The 27,172-nt window shown below is 39.1% G+C and overlaps 3 protein-coding genes across 8 annotated transcripts in view; 1 reads left to right on the top strand and 2 right to left on the bottom strand.

The window, feature by feature from the left end:
• NVL (nuclear VCP like) overlaps nt 1-149 on the bottom strand; it is a 35,453-nt gene extending 35,304 nt beyond the window's left edge. Inside the window, exon 1 of the mRNA XM_048937932.1 lies at nt 1-149. Coding sequence (XP_048793889.1) covers nt 1-57 — 57 coding nt within the window. The 5' untranslated portion in view covers nt 58-149.
• Nucleotides 135-27,160, top strand: CNIH4 (cornichon family AMPA receptor auxiliary protein 4). 3 transcript variants are annotated; one of them, XM_048937975.1, is made up of 5 exons: nt 135-240; nt 1,621-1,689; nt 2,735-2,847; nt 6,188-6,328; nt 24,381-27,160. In XM_048937975.1, exons 1-5 carry the CDS (start codon nt 172-174, stop codon nt 24,400-24,402), a joined length of 414 nt encoding a protein of 137 aa, XP_048793932.1. In that variant the 5' UTR covers nt 135-171; the 3' UTR covers nt 24,403-27,160. The 3 variants fall into 3 exon arrangements, with proteins under 3 accessions (XP_048793932.1, XP_048793929.1, XP_048793931.1); XM_048937972.1 differs by lacking the exon at nt 24,381-27,160 and adding an exon at nt 8,885-9,107; XM_048937974.1 differs by lacking the exon at nt 24,381-27,160 and adding an exon at nt 6,873-7,066.
• Nucleotides 10,628-27,172, bottom strand: part of WDR26 (WD repeat domain 26) — a 32,262-nt gene continuing 15,717 nt past the window's right edge. For all 4 annotated transcript variants that reach the window (XM_048937933.1, XM_048937934.1, XM_048937935.1 and 1 more), the window contains 7 exons: nt 23,216-23,356; nt 21,700-21,819; nt 20,710-20,855; nt 20,090-20,168; nt 19,352-19,481; nt 16,736-16,921; nt 10,628-15,246 (listed from right to left, as the gene is read on the bottom strand). In XM_048937933.1, the coding sequence (XP_048793890.1) occupies nt 15,221-15,246; nt 16,736-16,921; nt 19,352-19,481; nt 20,090-20,168; nt 20,710-20,855; nt 21,700-21,819; nt 23,216-23,356 (828 nt within the window). In that variant the 3' untranslated portion in view covers nt 10,628-15,220. The remainder of the gene's footprint in view (nt 15,247-16,735; nt 16,922-19,351; nt 19,482-20,089; nt 20,169-20,709; nt 20,856-21,699; nt 21,820-23,215; nt 23,357-27,172) is intronic.

Raw genomic sequence — 27,172 nt, forward strand, 5'->3', positions numbered from 1 at the left:
CTGCTTCACGCGCTGCTTCAGCCGCAGGTCCACGAAGGAGCCCGACCGGCTTCGCATCGCCGCCGCACGCCCGCCCCGTGGCTGGCTGGACTGCTCTTCCCGGCGTGCCCGGCGGCGGGGCGGGTCCTGCGGGATCCGGGCGGGGCGTACGGCGGCCGGGAGGTCGGCGGGATGGAGTCGGTGGTCTTCATCTTCTCGCTTATCGACTGCTGCGCTCTCATCTTCCTCTCCGTCTACTTCGTATCCTTCTGCGGTCGGGTCGGGGCCGCGCCGCGCCGGATCGGGGCCGCGCCCGACGAAGGCCGGGCTCTGTGGCGGCTGCGAGGGGCTGCGGGCGGAGCGGGCCCGGCCTCGCGGCGGGGAGAGACCTCGGGACGGGGCTGTGGGGGGTGCTGAGCTCCTGGAAGCGGCGCGGGGCTCGGCGGCTGCGGCGGTGTGCGGTTGGGGAGGGAGCTCGGCGGGGCGGGGTGCGGTGCGCTCTTCGTGCTGCCCCTCGTGCTCCCGGCTCTTAATGCTGAAATGCTTAATGCTTGCGGCTCGGAAAGCAAATGGTATCCTGGGATCCATCACAAGAAAGGTGGCCAGCAGGGATAGGGAGGTGATTGTCCCCCTCTACTCTGCTCTTGTGAGGCCCCATCTGCAGTACTGTGCCCAGGTCTGGAGCCCCCAGTACAAGAAAGACAGGGAGCTGTTGGAGAGGGTCCAGAGGACAGCCACAAAGATGATCAGAGGGCTGGAGCACCTCCTCTGTGGAGACGGGCTGAGGGAGCTGGGCTTGTTCAGCCTGGAGAAAAGAAGGCTGCAGAGTGACCTCATTGCAGCCTTTCAGTACCTAAAGGGAGCCTACAAACAGGAGGGGAATCAACTCTTTGATAGATAAGGTAGATAACTGTAGGATAAGAGGAAATGGTTTTAAGTTGAGGGAGTGAAGATTTAGGTTGGATGTCAGGGGGAAGTTCTTTACAGAGAGAGTGGTGAGGTGCTGGCACAGGCTGCCCAGAAAGGTTGTGGATGCCCTGTTCCTGGAAGTATTCAAGGACAGATTGGAAGGGGCCCTGGGCAGCCTGGTCTAGTATTGAATGTGGAGGTTGGTGGTCCTGCATTGTGGCAAGGGGGTTGGAGATTCATGATCCTTGTGTCCCTTCCAACTCTCGCTGTTCTGTGAAATCATTGAGTGTACCTCCCTGCTCTGCTTTTGGCCTCGAGCTGAACTTTGTCCAATAGCTGCCGGTGGAGAAGTGCCATAAAGTCATTGAGACTGATAGCGAAGCGTGGCCTAATGCTGTGCTGCAGGGAGGGCTGATGGAAATGTGCCTGTGGCAGGCGTGCTGCGGAACAGCCATCTGCGCCCAGGGCACAGCGCTCTCCTCAGCATCCTGCATGCAAATATAGAATCGTAGAAGATTCCAAGCTGAAAGGGCCTCATAAGGATCACTGAGTCCAGCTGCTGGCTCCATCCAAAATCCCAACCCTGTGTCTGAGAGCAGTGCCCAAATGCCCTTTGAAATCCAGTACTGGGGCCGTACCCACCACCCTCTGGGCAGAACCAGCTTGAACCTCTCCTTTGAGTGCCTGAGTATTCTGACTTAGAGTACAGTTGTTCCTTATTGCTACCTTCAGATAATTACACTGTCAGATTTGGAATGCGACTACATCAACGCGAGGTCTTGCTGCTCAAAACTCAATAAAGTAAATGATTATTCTTTGCATTTGGTGGGGCTTTAAAAAACAATCTGGCATCTCCGCATCACAAATAACAAAAGCTAATGTATATCTGAAGAGCCTGGATTGGCAATACTTTTTCAAACTGTCTATCCTTTATTTCAGTCTGCCTGTCTTTGTCAGGTCCCTGTCTGTCAGTAAGTTAGTCCCTAGAGGCCATTCTGCTGGCTGTCAGAGCTTGGAGGTGGGCTGCTATTCTGAATTCATGGCACATGAACTTTACTTATCATAGAGCTTTTCAACTTTCCTCTGTGTGCGCGTGCCACCAAGTAGCAATGTCTGCTTGTGGCTGAACTCAGGGATCCTTACAGCAGCTGTCTTTGACACTTGTGTATAGTTCCAAACCTCCTGAGCAGCAGAGAATTTTGCTGGGATTAAAAAAAAAAACTAGTACAATTTTAATCAAATCCACTTGGAACTGTTTCACTAAATCAGTACAACATTCACATATGTCTGTTTGCTCTGATTCAAAGGTATTTTCTAAACGTAAGAACACTACAGGATACTCTCAAGCCAAAAATGTGTTCTTGCTAGGGGCTGACCCAGTTTACCCATGTCTGTTTTCATATTGGTCCATGTTCTTATTTCTGCCATGCCTGGAGGTGCTTGTATGTCCTGTGTCTGCAGTTTTAGTTATCTGCTTCTTACATTCCTACATCAAGCATCCTCTGCAGTGATTTCAGATGAGCTCTGCATACTTTCTTATTTTCTTTAACATTTGTGTAATATAGCTGCGATTGAACGGCTGCTGTGTTTCATTCTAGAAATCACTGTGTTAAATATAGAACCTCTGTTTTAGTACTTTAGGGCATGATTTTTGGCTTACTCATGTGGAATCTGATTGAAGGTATTAATTTCCCCACATAATGATGAAATCACATGCCTCCATGAGTTTTCTGTTTGATATGATTAGGGAATGATGCAGATTTTTATTTCAGAAAGGAATTTACATTTGTCTATGTAACTTTATTTTCCATCTTTTTAAAAAGTTATTATTATTATTTTTTTACAGTGGGTTGTCCCTGAGGTGATTGGCCATGCTGTTGTCACTGTATTAATGCTTATTTCATTGCACTGGTTCATCTTCCTCCTTAATTTGCCAATAGCAACATGGAATATATATCGGTAAGTGCAAATGGTTTTGCGTGCTTTTCATTCACTGTTAGCAGCTCAGCTTTAAGGCTAGCATGAACGTAATACGTCTTAATGAAACATTTCAGTTTCTTGAGCTCTTAAGTCTCCACAGATCTAACTAACAAGGCTCTCCTCTTGTATAATCAAAGAATATTAGGCTGTTATAATCACAAAATAAACAAGAGAGTTAGGCAAAGCAGACTATGATAATAAAAGAGAATAAACAGAAGGCTCACCCCTATCCTGGGCTCACTCACAAAACAACAGCAGAGCAGATCTCCAGGAGAGATCCTTCCTCACTGGTAGCCAGCTCTTAAATAGGTCTAGGAGTACAGGAGAATTGCCTTCACCTGTGCTCCTCTGGCTGACTAATGGCTTGCCTCAGGTGATCAATCAGAGGTTCAGGCCGTGACTCAGCAGTTCCCATACACCTCTCTTTGCAGTTAATATTAGAAGAAACACAGCAGAGTCAAGCACATGAAGCTTTTGGCCTTTATTTGCAATTCTTTCTAATGAACAGATTCTAAATCAAGATCGACAAATCTTGATATGTGAGCAGTTCCTAAGCTTGAAGGAAGTAACAGCATGTTAGTTGGGGTATGAAGTACTGCTGCAGGCACAGTTGCTACTGCCTTTCATTCTTTACCTCTGTATCTGAGAGTTGTAGCAGCACAAAAGTACATAGCCTGGCTGGTGGCTATAAAATCATCTGCCTGGTTATCCCCAGCACCCACCTTTTGTACAGTTCAGTTTCTTCCCCTCACTTGCTTTATCTACTAGAGTTTTGAGGTCCACCGTTTGGAAAGGTTTCCATATGAGTCTCTTTATGACAGCTGCCTGTGGTGCAGGGCTTCACACAGTGAGCTGTCTGCTGCTTTGGAATGGTTTGCTTCCCAGTAGAGCATTGCATGTGGCAACACTGGGGTGGATGGTTCAAATGTGTTCTATTTTGTATCATTTTGAAATATGTGATATCACTTGATGTGCAGAGAATTGAGTCCTAAGGGGTGTTTATGCTGATGAAACTGAATATGGGTTTTTGGCAAATCATTCCCTGTACTACAGGCAGTTAACAGACCAACAGTGTAAGTTGTAGGATTGGTTGTAATTCTTGCTTCCACACACCTGCTGGGATTGACTGCTGGGACACTTTGGGTTGTTGGTTAAATAAAACAGGGTATTGTAGCTCTCATGAAAGAGGAGATTTCTTTCCTATTATCCTGATTGTTCTGTGGAACTGTAATGTTATGTCTTTTCTGCAAAAGGCTTCTAGCAAAGATCTCAAATGTTTCTCGGTTGAAGAAACATGAAGCGCTTTGTGGTTAATTGCTGAGCGTTGCCTAAAGGCCCACGAGGATAGTTCTGTTTGGCCACCTGTGTGTACAGCTGTGTGCTTGTGCAATGCTGTTGCACCAAATGACCGATGTTCCCTTTGGTATCTGCTGCTGAGTGTAGTATTACTATGTTTCTTTTAGAGTAGCATGTTTCTACAGAGACGCTAGAGTGTGAATGCATTTTCTTTGGATTTGAGAAGATTTCTTACACTAGTTTCCCCTTTGCTACTTCCTTTCACTTATGCTAATGTGTAAAGTAGCCTCTTGTTTTCCCATCCAACCTGTCAGAAGGAATTCTGCAAGCTAATGATGCAGAGATCACCATTTCCACACTTCAGACAGAAAGCTTTGAGTGCTGTCTTTTTACATTGACAGCTCTTGTATTTGTCATTCACAGTACCCTAAAATCCAGGTTTATTTCCTCAATTCTAGATGTGCAATGCACTTATTAAATGAATACAATGTGATACTTTGCCTATACTGACAGAGGATGTCAAAATGTTAGGGCTCTACTGTTAATCCTGCCTCCTTTCTGAGGATCAAGGACTTTCACTCACACTGGCAGCCTGGACTGTCACATCCATAGTGAAGGTGATACAGCTTGATAAAAACAAGTGTGTAGTGTTAGAGAGGGAATCTGATGTTTTGGGGTAAAACTTAACTTTGCCTCAGTTATTTAAAGGCCAAGTGGTCCAGTAGTCAGAAAAACCTTGGATTGTAAAATAGTTTGAGCGCAGTAAAAAGAGGGGGTGTCAATGACTAAGCTAGGATCAGGTGGGAACAGATTAAGTCTAAACCTGTTACCATGAGCTGCAAACTTCCAGCACCAGGTGGGTGTGTTTGAATCTTCTCTTTATGTTACTGTATTTCAAGAAGTAATTTCTGGAGTAAATGTTGCTGCACATGAATTTAGAGAGGTTTAAATTATTCTACTGCGGAATGAGGACACCAATCCAAACAAGTGTTGATGCTGAAGAAGTCTGTGCTTTGTAGTGTAGCTAAGTGCCTCCTATCATTGAAGTGATTGTTGTAATATGTAGGAGAGTGTTCTTTGGAGGTTCTTTTGTTGTTATTCTTCAAGCATATAAAGAAAATCTAAAAGTGTGCTGTTTACAGACCTTGCTTTTGCTCCAGGTCTAAGACCAGGAGTTAAATTGAAGTGTAGGAAGAGTGTTTTCCTAAAAAGATAAAACCTTTGTGGGATGTAGGTGAAATGATGGCAATACTGTTCTAGATTAGGCTCAGCTGGAGTGAAAATTTCACAGTGCCTGCATTTGTTCTCTTGAGAAATGCTTATGACAAGTAAACATGCTGTTTCTTGAATTTTAACAGGACACAAATGTTTATTTTGCTGCTTTATTCTTCCTTTAGATTACATGCAACTTTGTTTCACTCAGCTTGTGTTCTTATGTGGATTCAGGCAGTAGTACTGAAGCTCTCCAGTTCTGCTCAGTCTTTCAACCTGTAGGCCACAGGAAAGCTGCGTCTTTGCTGAGATAACGCAGCATAGTTGTGCCAAAGACAGAAATAATATGCACATCCTTTGTCCTATCTTGTTTTGACCATTGGAATTTGTGATAATCTACATACATCTTGATTTATTATTTTTTTTTTGTAACTAAGTCATTTAATTCTTTTTTTTTTCCTAGTCTCTTTCATTTAATACATCTGTCCACCACGGATAGATGTTTTCTTCCTAACACTGAGTAATCACAAACAGCAATGAAAATGCACTGGCATTGGATATAACTGGAAACTCTCCCACTTGTACATAGGAAGCTGGGCTGTTGCTCCAATTCTTTGTGGATTGCAATGGCAGAGTTCTATGCAATATCCTGAGACCAAAATAGAATTGAAAAAATGTTCCCTTTTGCTTAACTGCAAAACAACTCTTTGGATGAAAGTCCCTTCTGTGCAAAGTCTTCCTCTCTCATTCCCTGATACTCCCCCATGCTTTAACAACTCTACTTTTCTGTTCTTGTTTTTTTTTCTTTCAGGTTTATTATGGTGCCAAGTGGAAACATGGGGGTATTTGATCCCACAGAGATCCATAACCGGGGACAACTGAAATCGCACATGAAAGAAGCTATGATCAAGCTAGGCTTTCATCTGCTCTGTTTCTTCATGTACCTTTACAGGTTAGTTGCAAAAATTGCTCTTAGAGAACAAAGGAATTGTCTACCAACTATTTTTATCTCCTCTATTCTGCTCACATAATTGCTGATGTTCATAATTGTCTTATCTTCTTGCATCCTGCTAAGCTTCAGTGATGTATTTTGACTGCCAGCTGCAAGCGTATCGTATGCCTTTATTCTTTCTGATCAAACATTGCTTGGAAAGTCAGACTAGTTCTTAATCTCAAAACAATGATAAATACAACATAGAGATTTACGTGATTTTAGCACTTACAGTAAGTGGCCTATTAAGAAAAAGTTTAATTAAAGTTTATTTTACAAGTTCTATTTGAGAAAATAAAGTTCATCAGGTTAAGTTAAAACCTGATGAGTTCTGTGATGGGGCTTCCTACCATCAGAGAGAAGAACTGCTGTTTCCTTCTGCAGTCCTTCATAAATAAATCAAGTACTTGTAGCTGCCTTGACTTTCTATTACAGAATCAAGTGCTGTTCCTACCTGCATGTGCTTCAGTAATACACTGGTCTTATGTTTTCTGTTTTATCACAGTATGATTCTGGCTTTGATAAATGATTGAAAAAGAACCATTAGCTGCCAAATTGGGTCATCACTCCAGTGACTGGTTATGGAGCCACAGCCACCTACCGAACATACCTAGATCAGTGGCATCATGCAGTATATTTTTCTTCTTTGAACAAAAAATATTTTCCTGTATTTTTAACATAAAATATTTTCAAAAGACATTGGATTTGTGTAGCAGTTTTTGTTCCTTTTTCTTTATTAATAACTCAAAGTGCTGTAGCTGTTGCTATTGTAAGGTGAAGTCCTTGCTTACAAAACTGACAGGAATAAAATGGTGAGATGGGAACACAGTTGAACAGCTCAGGCAGACAGTAGTACCAGTTCTAGAACAAATTTAAGTGTAGTTCTGATGTCTGCTGCTTATTCAGTCATTTTATATATGCATAAAATGATTTTCTGGAAACATACATGTCAAATCTAGTATTTCAAAAATGTGGGTGTGTAATTAAGTCCTCAAATTCGTGAGTGCTAAGTACTTGTCATTCTTTCTTGTACAGCTACAGTTAGAGTGTATTGGCCTTAATCTGTGTGCAACAGCTTGAGGGCTTTGTTTGTTTGTTTGTTTGTTTTTGGTCAGGTAGCAAAAAGACAACACTGAAGCTTCCATTCAGTGTTTGTTCTAGGATAAGTTTGGCCCTCAGTTTATGGTAGATGGAACCCAAGTTAAGCTGTTGCAGGTATCAGGAACTGTGTATGCTCATTAGAAAACAACCAGGGAAATAGCTACCACAGCTGCACATCAGTTCTGCTTGTCACCACCCAAAACCAAACACCAGAAAATACTGCCTTGTAAAGCTGAACCTGGGAGAGGATGTAGGTCTGTAAAAAGGAGAGAAATAGCATTTCAAAAAAGAAAGTCAGTAATTTTTTTAGTAACTTAATTGCCTACTTGTTAAGCTATCTTACTTATATGCAAGGACAACGTAAGGTATTTAACTTACAGCCTCTTACATTCCTGTGGAAAAATAAAAACAGATCTACACTTACATTGGTTTTAAACTATTAGAAGGTGGATGTAAGCTGCAATGTGTCATGTAAACAGGATGCCACTTGATTTTAAAAGCTTTTGTTCTCTATCTGGTGAAGTGTTTCTTCTGAGGTGTGAGCAGGAAAGGAAGAGTAAGAGAAAAGATTGATATCTATTAAAGAAAATGGGGGTAGGGTGTGCCTCAATTTGTGAGGAATGTAAAGTGCATTCTTCACCACCTCCCTCCTCAACATGAATTACATTACATAACCACAGCAGACCAATGAGAACAGTTATGGATGTTGTCAAATATGAAATGATACACTTTTTATGAATGCAGACTTTTTTTTTTTAATAAATCTTCTGATCATTCCTCTATAATGAATTATAAGAGTTTGAAAGCCTCGGTCTCAGAGTCTAAAGACCACAATTTTAAGCACTCTAGCATTTGAAGAAGGCTATTAAGTTCTTTTCCTTACCCACAGTCTATAATATAATTAGTTGGCTTCGATACTACGTTAGTACTCAACTGTTCAGTGAAAATACAGTTCATTTAAGAGAGAGGGATTAATTAAAAATAATACAGTTCCCCCTAATTCACTGATATGTTGTGGACTACTGATTATTTTGTTTGTTCTGTTAATGAATGTTTTATTCTAGAGCCGTTCCGTATTATGGTAACAGTACAGTAAGCAGTGGAATTAATAGGATGTGTGGAAGCCCTAGTAACCATTTTAATAAGCCCTATATAGGGGTTACCAATTGACTTGAAACTGACCCCATAAAAGCATGCCTGCACCTGTTCAGTATTGGTACAGCTTTATTCTAATTCTTCTTTGCTTCACAAGAAACTCCAAAGCATTTTGTACAAGTGCTAAGGCTTTTTTTTTTTTTTTTTTGCCTATGAAGATATTATAGTAATATTAGAGGTGGTGGCAGAACAACTAGATGTGTACTAACTTCGGTGGTTAATCTTTGGAACATTCTCTATAAATATGTATTATATATACAGGGTTTTTCTTTTAAGAGGAGGCAGAAACTGAGGCTGCCATCTTTCTGTAAGGAGCAGAGAGCTTAAGCACGTGCAACACATGGCAAGGTAGTAGAGGACTGCATGGGAAGCATAGGTGCTAAGGTGTGAAGCACAGAAGTACCCTACCTTGGAGTTTGGATTTAAGCTAATTATGAAGTGGTCATCTAATAGTAAGTTCTTTACATGAATTCTCTTAAATAATAAGTTAAAAAAAATACAATCACAATTCATTCTACATCCTACTTAAGTCACAGCTCTTGGAAATCACGTACCTGTTTCTCTTACACTCTTCTCACCAGCCAGAGGCAGATGTAGGATGACAGGTGCAACAGCGTGTGGGGGTGGTGGTGGGGAACAGTTAAAGCAGCTAAATTTCCTTCAGCTGCCATATGGATAATTTATGGCTGAATTGGGTCTGCAATCTAGCAACTCGTTAAAGTACTTGTGCCCCAGGGAAGCAGCAAAAACAAGTGCCTGGAAAGGCATAAGACATGCCAGTTCTGTTTGCAGCTGCATTTAAGGCACAGTTATATATGCTTAACCTCTAAGCAAGGGGATGAATATTAATTAAAAAGTACTACTAAGAGATGGCATAAAGACCTTTTTTCTAATCCAGGTAGAAGCTGAAAGGATTAAAAAAATGGAACGCAATTTGCCAAAGTGTTCAAAGTTGGAAAACTTACAGGAAGTAGAAGGCAAATTTAGGTACAGTTTTTACTTATCAGAATGCTAGCTACAGCTGAACAACTCTGTCTGTGGTACCAGTACATACAAAATACAATGGCACCTCAACTTCATCCTGCAAGGTAGGAGGAGAAACAAGAATGCAGGGTTAGGTGGAAGGAAAAAAAAAAAAGCAACAGATAAGGAGTGGGTTCAAGAGCCACAAAAGCTGCTTAAATCAACTTCAGATAAGATGTTCCTGATGTGCAGCTGGTAAGAGAAGCCTAAGCAAGAAACAGAAGTACTTTATTAAGAGCACCTTCTTATTGTGGGAAAGAACTGTAGGTATAGATGGGTTATGGTCAGCAACCTGCTTATGATACCCGAGTAAGCTCCAGTATTAAGAAAGAAGGCTCTCATCAGCCTCAAAGAGCAGCTGTTCAACAACATAAATAAGCACAGAATGGGATGCAGGTGAGCAGCATGCTGAACTGCTTCCATGCAGTCGAAAAGTGGGAGGAGATCAGAGCCAAAAACTGGAGAGCTGCACACAGCAGTAAGAGAATTCATCTTCAGCTGAGCTGTGACTTCTCCTATCAAAAAATAAAATGCTGCAAATGTGGAAGAACTTTACCGTTAATGATCAAGAAATGAACATCCCAGTGATAGTCACGTAAGTGAAGCTTAGGAAACTAAGAACTATTCATTCCAGTTATTTATTCTGTTTATTGAATTGAAAGAAAGGGAATACAAACATTTCTGTTAAGTGCTGTGCACCAACATGGAAAAAGTGTATTGTTTTTTTTTTTAAAAATCCTAATAAAAACAAATCAGAAGTTAATGTAGTTCCAATTGAACAATTTGTAAAGATATGTTTAAAATACTACACATTTATAAAATAAAAAAGTTAAAACGGTGTTCTGTAAATAATTAGTAAAATGAGTGAAAATAAATACGAGACCCAAAGTTCTTATGTTTTTAATGTAATATAGCAAAGAAATTTTAACTACTTAATATAATCCGAGGAGAGTAACAAAAATCCAGAGTTTAAGAACGCAATCCTTTGAAACATTTAATATCAGTCCATAGCAAATAGTCATTACATACCAAAAGCTCTAAGTGTTAACTAGTTCCACCACAACTCCATATAAATCTTGACAACTTAGAAATCTTGAGATCAACAATAAAGTTCTTTTCTTGATCTCTACAGCTTGGTTTGTAAGTACATACATGCTTTGAGGATCCATTTTGTCCCATGTGTTTTCAAGGAGCCAATAACTTTTTCCATCTGTGCCTAAAAACGTTAAGATTCCAATCTAGCACATAGACCCTAACAATGAAAGATGTTTAAGGAAAAGATGGGGCACGATGAATTTCCAATTTATAAAAATATACTGATATTAACCAAAACCTTCAGGTCAGAGGACACTTCACATACGCACGACTCAAAGTATGCAATAAAACATGACAAGTACCTAGAACGTTTGGTTCTATGTCTGTTTGTGGAACACACGCACACACACATTCATACCAGATGGGAGGAACACTCTCACGGACTTCTTATTGAATCCAGATAACCTGGATCGACAAACAAAAGAACTTGTCTACAGTTCAACAACTAGAGGCAGCTACCGCAGCAGCAGTTCAACACTGCACACTTCAATTAAGTCCACCCTGTTTAAAAAAGTGTCAGAGTTAAGAAGTTCAAAATATCTTTAAAAGTAGCAGTTTTTTTGAAATTAAGTATGGCAGCTGAAAATGGTCTCCAGCCAACGTGGAAAAGACAGGAGGAGGTAAAAAGTGTAGCTATTTATGGGAAGGATGTTCCTCAATTGTCCCAAAGATAACAACAACAAAAAGGAAACCATTTAGCAAATACAGGTGTGTTTTGTAGCTAAAAAAATATGGACGAACTATTGAAAGTGCATTTCTCCTCCTCCCCCTTGAGTTACAGTAGTTTGTCAGTAAATCCAGCTTTTCATCTTCATTCCTCTTTCTCTACCTCCCCATGTGGGTCTGCATTTCCCCTTCGAACTACAGCTAATTGTACAAGTCCTTGTTTCCTTCTAAGGAAGCCTTCATAACTGGTTCTGGATGGGAGCGCTGCTTATCAGCGTAAGGAGATACAACTAGACATAAACTCCCAAGCATACTGGGTTTTATTCAACATTACCTGTTTGAAGCCAAGATGAGAAGTAACAGGCAAGATCAGGAAAGCTTTCTAGCTTGCTCCTTTGCTCTAATCATAAAAATGAAGTCAGCTTTGAAGAACTTGAGAAAATACGGAGAATTTGAAATGAAGGTGTCACGTCCCCCTACCACCCCACCCACCCAAACAAGGACAAATCTAGCATCACTGCTTGTTTTCCCTTTCGTGCTCCATTGTGCCTTGAAAATTACTTACCTGAACAGCTAATGAGCATTCAGATAACAAAATGCTTCAGCTTTCTTTTTTTAAAAGATCTGCCTTGGCAATTACCTGTGGCTACTGCAAAAATTAAGCAAATAGCTTACCAAAGAAAGTTAGGAAAGCGTAGTACACTCTTACAGTATTTTCCTCTCTGAAACTGTTCACCAGAAACACAGTGTTTATTGCAGGTGTGTGGTTGTTCCAGCCTGACTCCAGCCTACAAACATTTTTAAGCACATGGAAATCAATGTGTTGCATGAGCAAGCTTGTTTTTTTTTCCCCCTCAAAGTCTCATTTTATCGTCTGCGCACAAAAAGTACTGGTACTTTCCAATTGATGCACTGTGAATACATGACATGTTAGAAACAGTCTGGGTTTCTCTTTAACTGCTAGGTTAGACTGGTTCTCACTACCACTGGATCTGTAGCACAGCTTCACTGTGGGACCAAATACTGTGGTAAAACAAAGATTACTCTCTCCTTTCTCTCATCTCTGCACGCTACATGGCACAAGCAGACATCTATGCAGTATGGTGGAATTGACATTGGAAAGAATGCCATCTGTACGATAAAGGAACCTTCCTTTATGTTGCATAGTTGCACCACAAAACTAAATTAAAGCAGAGATATCAGAACACATTTCTAACTAACTTGCTTCTAAATACCTGAAGTGTTCTTTAGAGGTACATACCTATTCCAGAAGAGGTCAGATTTTGGAAGAAGCACTAGGTTCCAATTTTTATTTACAATGCATTGCAGCAGAAAGTAGGAATCAGCTCATACGTACCCACATATAGCTTGTACCAGGTAAGGAGTCTCACTTCGGTTTAGGTACTGCTAACCACATGAAAAATGCCTTTTGAAATGCATGTGAGACTTTCAGTCTAAACGAGACTTTGATCCTTCAACACCTGCCTGAAGCTTCCACTGAAGTCCAATGAGTATGAGGTAAGCAAGTAGTGCCAGACTGTTGTACGAGACACAAACCAGAACTGATCTCCCTCCCCTTTACTCTAAGTAACACTTCATTTAAAAATCAGAGCTTCAGAGTATGACAAAACAGAGGTAACCTCTGAAGATTCCCATGCTACCATTGCTTATGAATTATACCATGTTTTGAAGATGTAAAACACTGTTTTTGGTGTGGATTTGTTTGTTTGTTTTTAAACCAGAAGTTAGGTTTACTAAAAACTGACCGTAGGAAAACTTTGTTTCTCTGCAATATCAGTGCCACAGGAGAAAGACTGACTAATCTTATGCTGTCCAACATAACAGCAACAGAAACACCTCCTCTAAAATGAGAGAATGGGAGAGAAATGGATTTGTAGCCTTCAATTTACATACGTACTACTCAGAACATACAGGAATAGTTATTACTATCCCAGCAATTCACCTTAAGACAAACTGAAGATGAGAATGTTAAGTTCCTACTTCATTTCGGAGGTACTGAACATGAGTATGTCAGATTCAGAGCTGGTTTCAACGAGATTATCAGAATCTTAAATCATCTTGCAGATTACACACAGGGCAAGGAAAAAAACAACCAACAAGCCAACCCACCCAATTACTGAACTCTTAAAAAGAAAAATCTGACCTGCTGAACTGCACTTCATTTTTCTTGGGAAGGAAAATAAAAAGAGACTATTTATGTTAAGCACCACATTCCCACTCATCAAAGTGGCTACATGCTCTTCCCAGGAACTCAGGCAAACCTTCCCTCATCCTTCTTCCATACATGACTAATGTCACTAGATTATTGTGGATCTTGTGAGTTCACACTTCCATTCACATTGTCCTTGGTGGCATGCCCTCTCCTGCTCCCTCATTACTTCAGAGCACTAACAACACTACCATTCTACCCAAGGTGGGAAAGGAAATCCAGTGCCATCCCACAAGGAATTTGTGTGTAGTGCAGAAGCATAGAGATGCCAGGCCATCTGTTTATTATTAAAAAAAAAAAAAAAAAAAGAGCTTCAATTATAAATGTCTCTTTTTGCTAAACATGGCATATTAGTGGAACTGTTCCAAAAAGCATTAACGTGTTCACAGCACCAGCTTGCAACAATGTCCAGGAGAGACTTTTAAGCCTGCAAACTAAGAAGTAAATTCTCAAAGTCTAAACATCTTTGTTTACCAAATAATAAAGAAAGTTTTCCATTGCAAAACAAGTTATCTATGATTTGAATGTTCATTACTTCTACAAAATGTTGACTTTGCAAATAAAGAATTCAGCACATTCTTCTGTTGAGGTTTACCTTTTATCAGTATTGTTGCATATATTTATATAACTAAAAAAAAAAAGACCTTGTCTTGTTTAAGCTCTTAATCTCCTGGTGTACTCTGAACACTTCTTTGTTTCCCTAAATAATACAATTTATCTTTTCATATGGACAGTGAGTTTCTCCTTCTGAAACAAGCTTCGCTGCCTACGTAAAGCTCCTTGCAGCCACTGCTTTTGATTGGGTGTCAAGACACTCTGGAAGAGCATCAGTGATACCACATTCCACATTTCTTCTTGCATTGGTTTAATTCCAAATGTATACAAATGAAGTCATTTTAATCCTATAAATAATTTATTTTTAAAAAATTGTGCTGTTAACCCCTTTGCAGGGCAACGAGCTATGTGAAAAGTACAAAACTTTTTGTCAAATGTGATATTGAGAGTGCTTTTGACATAGTTCATTGGTTTATCTCAATTTATATATACTGCGCAACGGGCAAGGCTAGAATCCATGAACCAAGCTGCAAAGATCTCAAGCTAAGTAAGGCGGAGAGATTTGAGAAACAAGAGAAGGAAATACTTTCCTATCCAATGTATACTCTTCAGACTAAAGCACTCTTTCTATCAAGCCTTCTAAACTCTTAAATAAAGTGTTCCAAACAAGCATTTAAACTTCATTACACAGAAGAGCAACAAGAACAGTAGCCTGCCAGACAAAAAGGCAGGAGGGAAAAATATATACTGAGTTCAATGGTTAGCCTGAATGTAGCACAGTTCTTCACAACCGATGGGGGGTAATTTCAACACGGTGTCCAACAACGTTCTAACGACGTGCTTCATCTTGACTGGTTACTATGAAGCAAGGTGGTAAATGTTTGGCCCCAACCGGGCTTCAGAAATGGTTCTTTTTCATGACGAGCATGTCTGTCCAGCTATCAATCATGTTTGTTTGCACCAAATCCCAAGCCATTTAAAATACGACTAATTAAGTTAAACTGAAGTCGTCTGCTCCAAATTCGCCATCAACTATCCATGCTACTGCATTCCTCTGAGCAAAAACAAAAACACAAGAGAAAAAAAAAATCAAACCTTGAAGATCTTATCAACAGTTAGCATTTCTATAATTACATTACATAAATACACTGTGTTAAGTGTTACTAAGCATGCATAGTTATACTGGAATTTATAATGCAACTAAATCCCATAGTAAAAATTAGCAGCTTTAGATATCATCACTCATAATATCTAAACTTAGCACGTTAGCTGTTGGTACATGAAAATTGCCTCTTGCAAAATAGACCACAGAATAGAATCACCAACGTTGGAAAAGACCTTTAAGATCATCCAGACCAACCATCCAGCTATCATCAATATTTCCCACCAGCCCATGTCTCTCACTACAACATCTAAACTGTTACTTGAACACCTCCAGGGATGGTGACTCCACCACCTCCCCGGGCAGCCTGTTCAATGAAGTACATACATTTACATTCAAGTTCCAGGGGACTGTGCTAATTACAAAGCTGCCTGCCACCAATTTAAAGTTCTCAAGTTGCTGGAGATATGTTCTGTGCACCTATATTTCTTGTAGATGTACTGCCACGAGAAATCCAGTTTTTATCATTTCTATTTTTAATAGGCTTTAATAAATCATTTTCTGGAGAAACTAAGAAAGTAAGTAGGCAGGTAACTGGAAGAAAACAAAAATCCAAATACAAGTGAAGCAAGCTGGAGCATAGGCTTCAGGTCCGTGTGTTATGTTCAAGATATTACAAACGAGACTGGCAAGGCTGGTCAACCTAATCCAGTACTAGAAATAGTCAGAAAGCATAGGAACAGGGAAAGGAGATGAATCTTAGTCTTAGCATCCTTCCAACTTCCAGCCACTTTCACCTGAGGGACATTCTGAACTAGAAGTGTTTACTTATCTGCTCACACTTCATGGATTTCTCTTTGATTACTTTGTTTGGCTCCCCTTGAAATAACATCCACACTCAGCATCCAATACAGGGCAACTTAAAAGACGGAAGTCTACAAGCTGTACAACAATCCCCTAGTTTTCATCTTGCTAATAATTCTGAGGACTAGGTAAGAAGGGCTGGGAGAACATGCATTTTGACAGTGAAAAAAGTTACACTTATTTAACATGTGGCTCTCTCCAAGACACAGATAACGTCTGATGATCAGGAATGAACCAATCATGTACAGCTTGTAGGATGCAAAAATTTCACTCTCCAGACTCAGGAGAACACTTGTGTAAACACTGTAATAGCATACTTGCTCAGAATGCATTATTTCAATGTTAATGACATTACATGCACTTCAAGCACTAGGGGCAATGTTTAAGAAGTCTACACAAGTTAGTTAATGTAATAGTGAGGTCTCAGTGACATCACAGTTTCCTATACGGCCATGTGAGAAATTGGGAGCATCAGTTTGGAAATGCTTCTCCACAGCACAGAAAACCCACTGAGGCAGTTGATAGCAATTAGAAAACAGGCATGCACACACACACACACACACACACACTCACTCACCTTCAATATCCTGGTTGTCTACAAAAGGTGCTGGTCCCCATATTCTAACAGTGCCATCATCAGAGGCGCTGGCCATCATGGATGGAATCTGCGGGTTCCAGCTCACACAGTTAACAGTACGTGTGTGCCCTGTCAGCTCCGCAATTGGCAGCTCGCTACGCTTGTGCCAAATATATACTTTGTGATCTAAAGAAAACGTGCATTAAAGAAAAACATGAGAAACATTGCTCTACACAGATCGATTTGTTATATCAAGCAGCATTTCCATGCAAGCTCTCAGCCATTACAAAGACATGAGCATTCTTATAAAACCTGCATCTGCTGAATGGGCAACAGCACTACATTTTTTTCTTCTGAAAGCGATCAAAAGAGTATGGGCAAAGATCTTCCACTGAGGGCATGCTGCTTCCTTTTAAGCCTCGCAGGAAAAACATGTGACTGTAATGCAAATAAGCCAATACACAGATAAAAAACAAGCTGAGCTACTTACTCTTAAGAATATATAGTTGTAATCTTATTCAAAGGGAACACTTACATTATTACTAGTTTTTTAAAAAAACAATCATATTTACAGATTAATACCTGATTATAAATCACAAATACTAGAATATTTACAACCACCACATGTTACTATACACTAGATCAGATCACAGCTCTGCAGTTAATGGATAAATCTTGCTACTAGAGACTTGCCATATTCCACTTAATGTATCAAATTACAAGCTATTTCTGCTTTTGACAATTCATTCCTGAGTTTTATTCAAGTACAAATAGATGCAATAAACAATCCTGCAGACCTTATTTTGTGAAAGGAAGCTTTTAATTCTTTGTTGCAAGATAGAACAAGAAATGAAAAAGTGAAATGGTCCACTCCACTGCCATTTTTTTAAATGTTTTGTTTTATAACCAACCACACTGAAGACTAAGCATTTTTTTCCTCCCAACAGTAGATTAGCAGCCTTTAACAATCGTGTGGGTTGATCTTGCTAAGTAGGCCTTTGGAATATTCCAAATAGAGCTATTTAAACTGAACAAGCGTGCATTATTGGCATTACAAAAACAGTAAGTACTAACATACTGACTTGAGCATCATTTTGTCTGCTTTTTAATCTGTTTGGAAGGTTTTGATGCATAAGTCATTCTGAAGACTTAGCAAACAAAACAATCCTTCTCTACTCCTCTTCCCAATCCCCTACAAAACAAACTTGCTTTCTGACCTACCTGCTAGAACAGCATCACGGAATCACGTGATAACTCAACTGTCTTCTGCTGAACCAGCTCATTTGAGTACAACACTTTTACACACACTTGTATTAACGCAAATGTTCTGGTTGATTTCAGGAGACTACACATCCACGCTATTCATCAAATATTCATCAAACAATTCACTCTCTGCTTAAATACTGGACACGCAAGCCTCTGCTGTCTAGGAGAATCAAAGCCTAAACACAAACCAGTGTTTTGGTGCCTAATTTTGTTTTTGAAAAAACATACTAGTAAGGCAGCAGTCAATTTCCTGTTCAGAAAGAGACCTTCGTTTTCTTCCTACTGATTAATTTGTTAGGAAAAAAAGGTCTACCTAGCTGACAGGGCAACCTCCTAAGCATAAGAGGTTATGACAACGTAATCCATTACATTTTTGTTTCATTGTTTTGGTTTGTTTGTTTAAACAGTGACTTTTTGTCAGTAGCCACATTTGCAACAATTCCAAATTGTGCAGAGGCAATAGCCTCAGGTAGACCAAATCTAAATAAGGTGGCATAAGCATCTACAAGTGCCGAGTAGTTTACAGACAGTGAACACAGGGAACTTGTTGATCCGCAGAGGTTCGCACTGGATTGGAGATGCTGACCTTCAGTCAGTATCATCTACCAGCAGTCCTTGTCAGAGACTAAGATTTTAGATGTATTTGCTGTTTTCTAAAAGAGGATATTAGCAATGTCCTGGTCCTATTTTCTAACATACATGAGTTACACAGTGATTATATTTCAAAGTGTAATCCTTAGCCCTGCACATAACCTCTGTGGGAGATGATGGCATTACATCAGCGACAGCACTGAATCAATTCGAGACACAAGCCATTAATAATTTCTTTCCTTACCACAGAAAATGTGAATAAAAACACATCACACAAAGCCTTTGATTCTAGAAGGGCTCCTTAGTAATATGTCAGCAACTGCTTAATTTGAGACTACTCCTCTGTAATGAAGCTGGCAACTCTGACTGAAATTCAGATCACCTCACCACACCTGTACCTTCAACAGGCAAATGAGGCCATTACTCTGGTAGTATTTCTGATTCAAGCCATAAGTGCATCCTTCCACGGAAAGAAAAAACCCTCAAGAACATCCCACCCACTTTTAATTAAAACTGTTCAGATGCTTTGGAGGACAACACAATAAATTCATTAGTGCTTTCTCCTGGCACCAATCTGTCAAAAGATTCATTCTGCTAGCACACAATTACTTCTTGAAGTATGCTATAATCTTGGTGCTCCTCAGACTTATTTAATGAACCATTTGCTTGTTTTTAGAGATTACAGATGCTAACATTATAACAGCAAGGTATAGGAAGGATACAGCGTTCCAGTTTTCTGTACAAAAGGGATGATGTTACCTTCGCTGCCACTCGCAATGAAGTCTTCATTATGACCCCCAAAACATGAGTGAATTGTGTAAAATCCTTGTGTAACTCCTTGATACTTCCTCACTAAAACTCTGTCTTGTAAGTCCCATAAGTGAACTCCCTGTGAATCAGAAGTACAGAAGATTTTTTGTTTTAAACCATTGAACTTCACCCGCTGCATTCTTTTGAAACTTTTAATAAAAAGTTTAAATATGATGAAAGTGCACTACTTCAGGCAACTTTGGTAGTGTTACTAGATCAAGAGAGTAAAGATACTCTAAATTGCTAGCTGCAACTTCCTGGCTGTAGCACCATCCATTTTGAAAACTATACTTAATCAAGGTCCCCAAACCAGAAATACATATATTTTAATTTAATCCCAACACCTCCTCTATTCACCCCCAGATATGTCAACCTCCCACAATTCTTGCATTTTCTGGTTTCTCAGTGTTACTGCCAGATAATTACATTTAAGAATACATTTTTCATAGTATTAAAGCCTTGATTATAAATCACTTCAAAAAGCAAGTCTCAAGGATAAGATTACTTTCTTGTCACAGAATATTCACAAATGTAGTATGACATTAAGGTTTTCATATTAAACTAAATACAACTGGTTAGTATCAAATATTCCAATTTCCATCTAGATAAAAGCAAAGAAAATTAAAAGCAGTTAGTACTTGCAAACAGATTTATTTGCAGTTCCATTTGGAGTTGTCACAAACTCACCTGAGTTGCTACATTTAACAAAGCTAAGCGGCCATTTTTTGAAATAGTAAACGACATTATAGGGTGATCCTCTTGTACTCTGAAATTGAAAGACATCACTGTTAAGAGTATGCTTAACCAAATAATAGTGCAACACCATGACAAAGAGTATGTCCCATCTCTGCACTTCTATCAGCAGAGAAAGACAGTGCTGAATTTGAATTTCTATTTGATATTTAGTGTTTCTCTATGTCAATACTAGCCAGGCCTGCAACAGTTTGTTAGTTTTCTTATACTTATGATAAATTCCAGGACTAAATGGACCTGATGCCTCAAATACAGCTCCTAACTTTAAAGCAGGATGTACTAATAGATGGATATACTATATATGTGAGGCAACCACAACACAACAACAAAAATGCCAAAACATTGACAAGAAAACTCCTGTGCTTATGAAATTGTTTCTAATACTTGACCTAACACATCTAGCTGCAGTTGGAAACCACAAATTTTTATCCCATGTTATTCTCCATTTAATACAGACAGCGTTCCAAGAGCATTCCAAGAAGTTGTTTCTTATCCTGCCCCACACACTTTCTCAATCTTCTCACACAGCCAGGAATTCAAAACCTGATACTTACATGTTCCTGTCTGTAAGATCCTCAAAGTTATAACCCCGAATTCGCTGGTGTGTGTCCGACGCTAAAACAGTTTTTCCATCACTCAAGCACCAAAGACATTGTACTCTGACCCCTTCCCAGGAGTCAAGGAGATTACCATCTAAGTCCTGATCAGAATGAATAAATAGATAGATAAACAAGCTGTTAGGCTCAGATTTCTGGAGGAGTTATGCAACAAACATCTTTTCCACCCTCTGTTCACACAGCAGCTACAAAAAGCAATCTTACCATTTAATGAAGAGGACTTATTGATTTAGAACTTGGATTGGATTAACTGAAGACCTTTGTAACTATCTGTCCTGGAGAGGTGTGAATCCCCTTCTTTGCACATACCAAACCAGAAAAGAAGCAAGTACTTCATGTCAGGGAGCAATCTGCAAGCTCACTTATGCAGTGAGTGAGGCTTGCATACAGCAGCATCCTTCCGGACACCAAGTCAGATGACAATTAAGAGTACTGGTGAGACTGCAGAACACTATCTAAAAATTAACACTAATTATCAAATGAGGGCTTCAAATTTCTGTTTACACTAGGCAATGACAGCATGCAAAAACTAAAAGAAGGCATAGAAAACTCTAAGGAATAAACAAAATATATGAGCAAAGGCACTGCTTTTTAATGGTCTGTTTTCAAAAGAAGCTATGACAAAAATTTCCATCCCACCAATCCTCCCTTATGCAAGGTAATTGCTTTGTGAATGCGTTTGAGCCCTTCTGACTAGTACACAGAAACAGAAATGCAGCTGAAATAATAGCATCTGTGTATTGTACATACAAATTTCAGAGTACTTGAAGGGTTGTTTTTTTTTTTTTAAAGCTTATCTGTGAAGATTCATTTTTAATATATACACAAAAGAAATTAAAAAAAAAAAAGCATCAAAACTCACATTGGACTGCGACAAAATGTTTCTTTCTATCTTTGTTTTCAGTGTGACAGATACAGAGAACTTACACACTGATAGAACTGTCCACGCTGACCTCCTGTTACAAAACGCTTCCCATCAGGATTCCAGGCCACACTTGTTAAACTGTCTTCATGAGATTGGCTCATCTTTGTCCTCAGCTCCCCAGTCTGGAAAATAAGGACAGTAATGCCTGATACCAGCTAGGAGAATCCTCTCCTAAAATGATACTGATAACTTTATCTAATTTGCAGTACCTGGAAGTACACACATTTCAACACTAATTTAAGAAACAAAACAAGCAAGCAAGCAAACAAAAAAACCCTATAAATAATGCAATAAAAAGAGAGAGTTACCACAGCATCTCAAGCATTTCCTCAGACTTGGGGAAATTTATCATTTTGTCCCTCAAATCCAGAGGGGTGAAGTAGTGGGTACATCAGACAACTGTGAGATTGCAGTTTAAAGAGGAGAACTCAACTCAGAAGAAAGTGTAAGACCAAGATATGTAAATACAGAATGAAACAAACCAAAATGTGGGGAGTGAGAAGGCTACAGTAGAACAAAAGAAAACAGATGACAAGACTGTGTTTAGTAAAAATATACATATATATTCACAACGTTTTCCTCACTAAGCTGAAGCTCTTCATGTCAAACTTCAGCTTTTGTGCCCAGCTCATAACACTGCTGTTTCACAGGACACAGAGCCAACAAATGGCTTACCATTGCCAAAACAGTAAGGGTTTCTCTCTATTCCCTTGTGCCAGCTCTAATGCTCTTCACTGAGCCAACTTACTTCACTAAGCCAATTAAATAAATTGAAACAGAACAAAAGTATTTCAAGGGTGGAAAAAACTCCCCTTTTTTTTTTTTTTTGTTTCTAGGGAACTAAATTAGTTCAGAGTCTAAACAGTGCAATAAAGACTATACAGCCTACAGCTGAAGCCAGTGAAGCTTTTGTATCAACTCAGCTGCCCATAAAAATCAACAGCAGAAAAGGGTTTTCAAAGACATGGAGAAAATAACCAAATTCCCTATTTTCTGACTGAAAGACAGAAGTTTGAGTCTCTGTGGACCTTTCACTAGAACTACTGGGAGGGTGACACAAAACAACAAGAAACAAATTAAAAGATGCACACTATTTCTAAAGTCTTCTGCTAATTATTTATTTCCTTAGATTGTATTTCTGTCCTGTTTCTTTTTATTTCTGCTGTTCTTCTCTTCAGTAGCTCTCTATGGTCTTGTGGAATTGTGCAATCCCTTCTTAGAAATGAAGAGTCAGTCATCAGATACACCAGAATTGCTACGCAGTCTCAGGCATTCAGACTCCAACTCTATTTTCAGTTCTGTACAAAACGAGTACAGAACTTGTTGGCTGTTTCCCAAATTAGGGAAGAAGTTTAGTCTGTTTTCTATATGCTCACACTTTCGTACGGAAAGTTTGAAGAATTCATATCCTTCATGCTTAATAGATTTATATATAATCTACATTAACATACATCTTCTTTTAAAAAAGCTGCAAGCTGACCACAGTTTTATTTTTTTATACTCTGAGTCACCACTTACTTGTACATTCCAGAGCCAAAGCTCAGAACAATCATCTGGGCCACAGGCAACAAGATAGTTGTCATCTGGACTCCAAGCAATATAAGAGACTCCATACGCATGACCTTCTAATGTCTTAAGTAGTTTTAGCTGGTGAGTATCCTGAAACAAGAGAGATTCCGTTGAGGCAACACAAATGAACTCCTACCACATTTCATATGTACAACATGTTCAAGTACAGCACGGACACTTCGCTTTATGCAACTTGGCACAGGCATTTTACAAGTCCACTTTACAAGTCATGTGAATAAGTTCTTACTGGAAAAGCAGTTGATAGTTTATAGAGTATGACCATCAGACAAAAGCTTGTGCAAAAATAGAAACAAAAGCCAAAAATGAAAAGCAAACAAGAACATGTAGGTATTTGGTTCTAACCTTCCATGACTCTTCTGAACGTGGAACTCACAAAATGTTGTTGTGTACAAAGTCTTATGTTACATGACACTCAATACTACAGAAACCTTACATGCCAAAACAAGTCCCTACCTCTACTGGGACACAGAAGTACGGTTATCCATATTTTATGGAATTAAGTTACTTACTTAAAAGTAAAGCACAAACATGTTGGAAAACTGTTATAGTTCAGCAGAATTAATAACCAAAACCCTCATCATTAAGGTTTTTTTTTAAATAACCTGAGTATATTTGTGCATTAGTCAGAAAAAGATTTCACAGATGTCTTTAAAAGCTCACAAGTGAGGTGTTCTTTTTCTCAGAAGCGCTGCCTACAACAAGCTCTGCACCCTTTCCACCAGACTCTGTGAATGAAGCATACTTTGCACACACAGAAGTATCTTACATGAGCTTTATCTTACAACTGCTCTAATGCTGATTTGTCAAAGGAACTTGACTTTCAAGCATCTTCTTATGAGGATAAGTAGTACAACTAGATACTGTGAAAAAAATCACACATTAACTTCTGAATTACAGTAACATGCTGCATAGAATAGAACTTGCTGAATTGCTTACAACAATATTTGTGAAGGTTTCTTTGTTTGGTTGTTTTTTTTCTGATTTTGTATGATTGGGGAGGGGGTTGTTCTTGCCTCATACTTCTCTTCAAAATGAATCTGACTCATTTGAAGGTGTTTGATTTCTCAAACTGTCCCATTTTCACTTGTTTTAGCATTAGGCAGAGCATCTCTTGACTTGGGAGAAAGAACATTATCAACAGAGAAAGAGCCTGACGTGGTCTGTTTTCTGGGATCAGCTGCAAGGGATTTAACAACTCCATCAGCCTGAAGCTTTCCTCATTCTGCTGGCTGAAAAATGCCTCAAAAGAAAATGGGCTAAGAACAATCTTCAAAGAACAGAAATAACAGGAGCAAACACACAGACTTTCTCAAGGCCTCTCCTATTTCATTCTGTTCATTATTCCTTGGTCTACATTAGACACTGCCAGGTCTCTATCTGAACCGATCTGAAAAGGAACTGAGTCACATCTGACACCTCTCATCCTGCAGCTTCTCTGCAACTGCTGCATTTTTTTTTTTAAACTAATCCCAGTGGAAGGGTAGCCTGCCACTTCTACAGCACCTCATTTGAGAGGCAAGAGGAACAGGATGCTATCATTTTTTCCTTACGATGATAGGAATTGTGGCTGTCGCTCACCTACTGCTCTCATCCCTTTCTACGAATACAATAGGACTGCTATAATTTGTCTTGCTCTCACTATAACAGCAGGTATTTCAGGTAAACGTTCCCAAATTTAGTCAGTTTGCTTCGCATCTGTCACCTAAATAAATCTTAGCAATTCTACCCCTTACATATAACTTCCCAAATTTTTTGTTATGAAGAAGAAAAGACTATTCAGCTATTAAGTCTGTAATGATTAAGCTCCTTGGCTGAGAAGTCAAACATCCGTCAGTAGTTTTTGAGAAAGTGTAGTAAAAAACAAGTTCCAGTAAGAAACAAGTTAAAGGCAAACTCTACCAAAGGAAGATGCACTCCAGACAAGACAATGTCTAATGCTTGTGCTTTAGAGATTCTGCCACACTTTATAACAGTCAAATAATGCATTCCACACTCAAATCTAGTTTACTCAAGGTATTATTTAATGCTGCTGAAAGAACAGCAAAATGAGCAAACGAAAATGAAAACAGAAGCATGGGTTAAGACAGTTTAGATGACAAATAGATGGGTCTTAGGAAGTAATATATTAGTAATACATCAGTATGGAAAAGAAACACATTTAGAACAGTGTGCCCCCATCACTGGCCCAGAATTGGATGGTTGTTTCTTTACAGCTTATACAGGCAGATTAGAATAAATTTATTTACTTAAAGGCAGAGAATCTGATTAAATTTATTACTCAAAAGACATTGTCAGCTGCTACAGGAAATGTGAAAAGTATGCTCTGGCAAATTTGAAATCAGAGTTACGTGGCTTCATATCATTTAGAAGCCTACCTCCTTGAAATGTTTTAAGAGGTTTTCCCCCCTGCTTGTACTCAAATACAGAAAGCAAAACTGTACACAGCTTTTCTACTCTTTACTGGAGATTTTGTTCCCATAACAACCCACAAATCTAAGTGTTAAGATAACCTAAAACACAATATGTTTATTTGGTTAGGTGGCAATTCATCATGAAACGTACCATCAGAATGTTGTGAATTAAAAGTTGTCAATACAAAGTCAAGTAACAAATCAACAGCAAAGCCACTTGATCCTCAATTTAATTGGAATTGCTGTTGATTCTTTCTTTTAATTCAAAAATCACATTGAGCACAGAAGTCACATTATGTTACTGTATATCTCTCAGCTCAAAGCACATTGGATCCAGTAACAGGACTAAAGCCAAACAACAGTTGGCAACCTGAAAATTTGCTAATTTATAAGATGCATATAATTATACACAATCAAAAGGTTGTAAGTTCTCCCATTATCTGAACATCAAAAGGACTAAAATTATACAGCTTAACTCAATTGTAGAAAAGGATCAAATTCAGTTCTCAAATCCTACTGAAATTTATACAGGACCATAAAAACCTTCGATCTTCTGCTTAGCTTAACAGTTTGCAAATGTGTTGTTAAGACCTGTAGGAATCTTATTTCTGATAGTGTTTCATAAGCATTAACAACTCCAGCTACTTGTGTGCATATATTAAAGTTTATTGATAGCCTTCAGTTGTTATGAAAGATAGGGACATACTTTCATCCTATTTCTAGAAGACAGTAGTCTTGGATTCACTTGAACTTTTTATTTAGGTAAGAATAGATACAGGTAGGAAATACAAATCTTGTGTCTGTTGGATATTTGATATAACAGGAAATGTGGCTCACATTTGATACAAGCTAAAAATGTGGCCTGTAAGGAAATGGCTGGGTACAGTCTCCCACGAGTGGATTCTGCCAAGCATTTAAATTGTCAGCTCAAACTAAGACAAAACAGAAACTAATGTGAAGTGATATAATAATGCAACTTTAAGTATACACCATTTTATTACTCAGAAGTCATGCGAGATGGACAGACTTCTTTAAACTCAAAGGTAGCCACGGGTTAATTTAACAGATTTAATCACATATATTAGCAAGTCACTTAGAAGAAAGTGATTATCTCTTAACACTGCCATGCTCGTTCCACTTTCACCAATGCTTCTCAAAGCTTTCAAGCTAAGCAGCACCCCTGGAGGGCACTAGCAGGCTCTACTCAACAGTGCTGGTTAGGGGGCACAGGGAGTTCCCATTCTAGCAGCCAACATTTCAGGCCCTACAGGCATTGGGTATTCAGGTGTCTTCACTAACTTAAACTGACTGTGATCTTCAGCTTTTTCCATCCTAGACAAATACCCTACTCAGAGGGCTACAGTACATGCTAGTCATTCTTAGAAAAAAAATAAAATCAAACCATTCTAGCAAAAAAGTGGATAAATAGGGGAAAAAAATCTCATACACATTTTAACGTATGTTGCACACTTAC

This window comes from Lagopus muta, chromosome 2 (genome assembly GCF_023343835.1).
Source record: "Lagopus muta isolate bLagMut1 chromosome 2, bLagMut1 primary, whole genome shotgun sequence".
Classification (NCBI taxonomy): Eukaryota; Metazoa; Chordata; class Aves; order Galliformes; family Phasianidae; genus Lagopus; species Lagopus muta.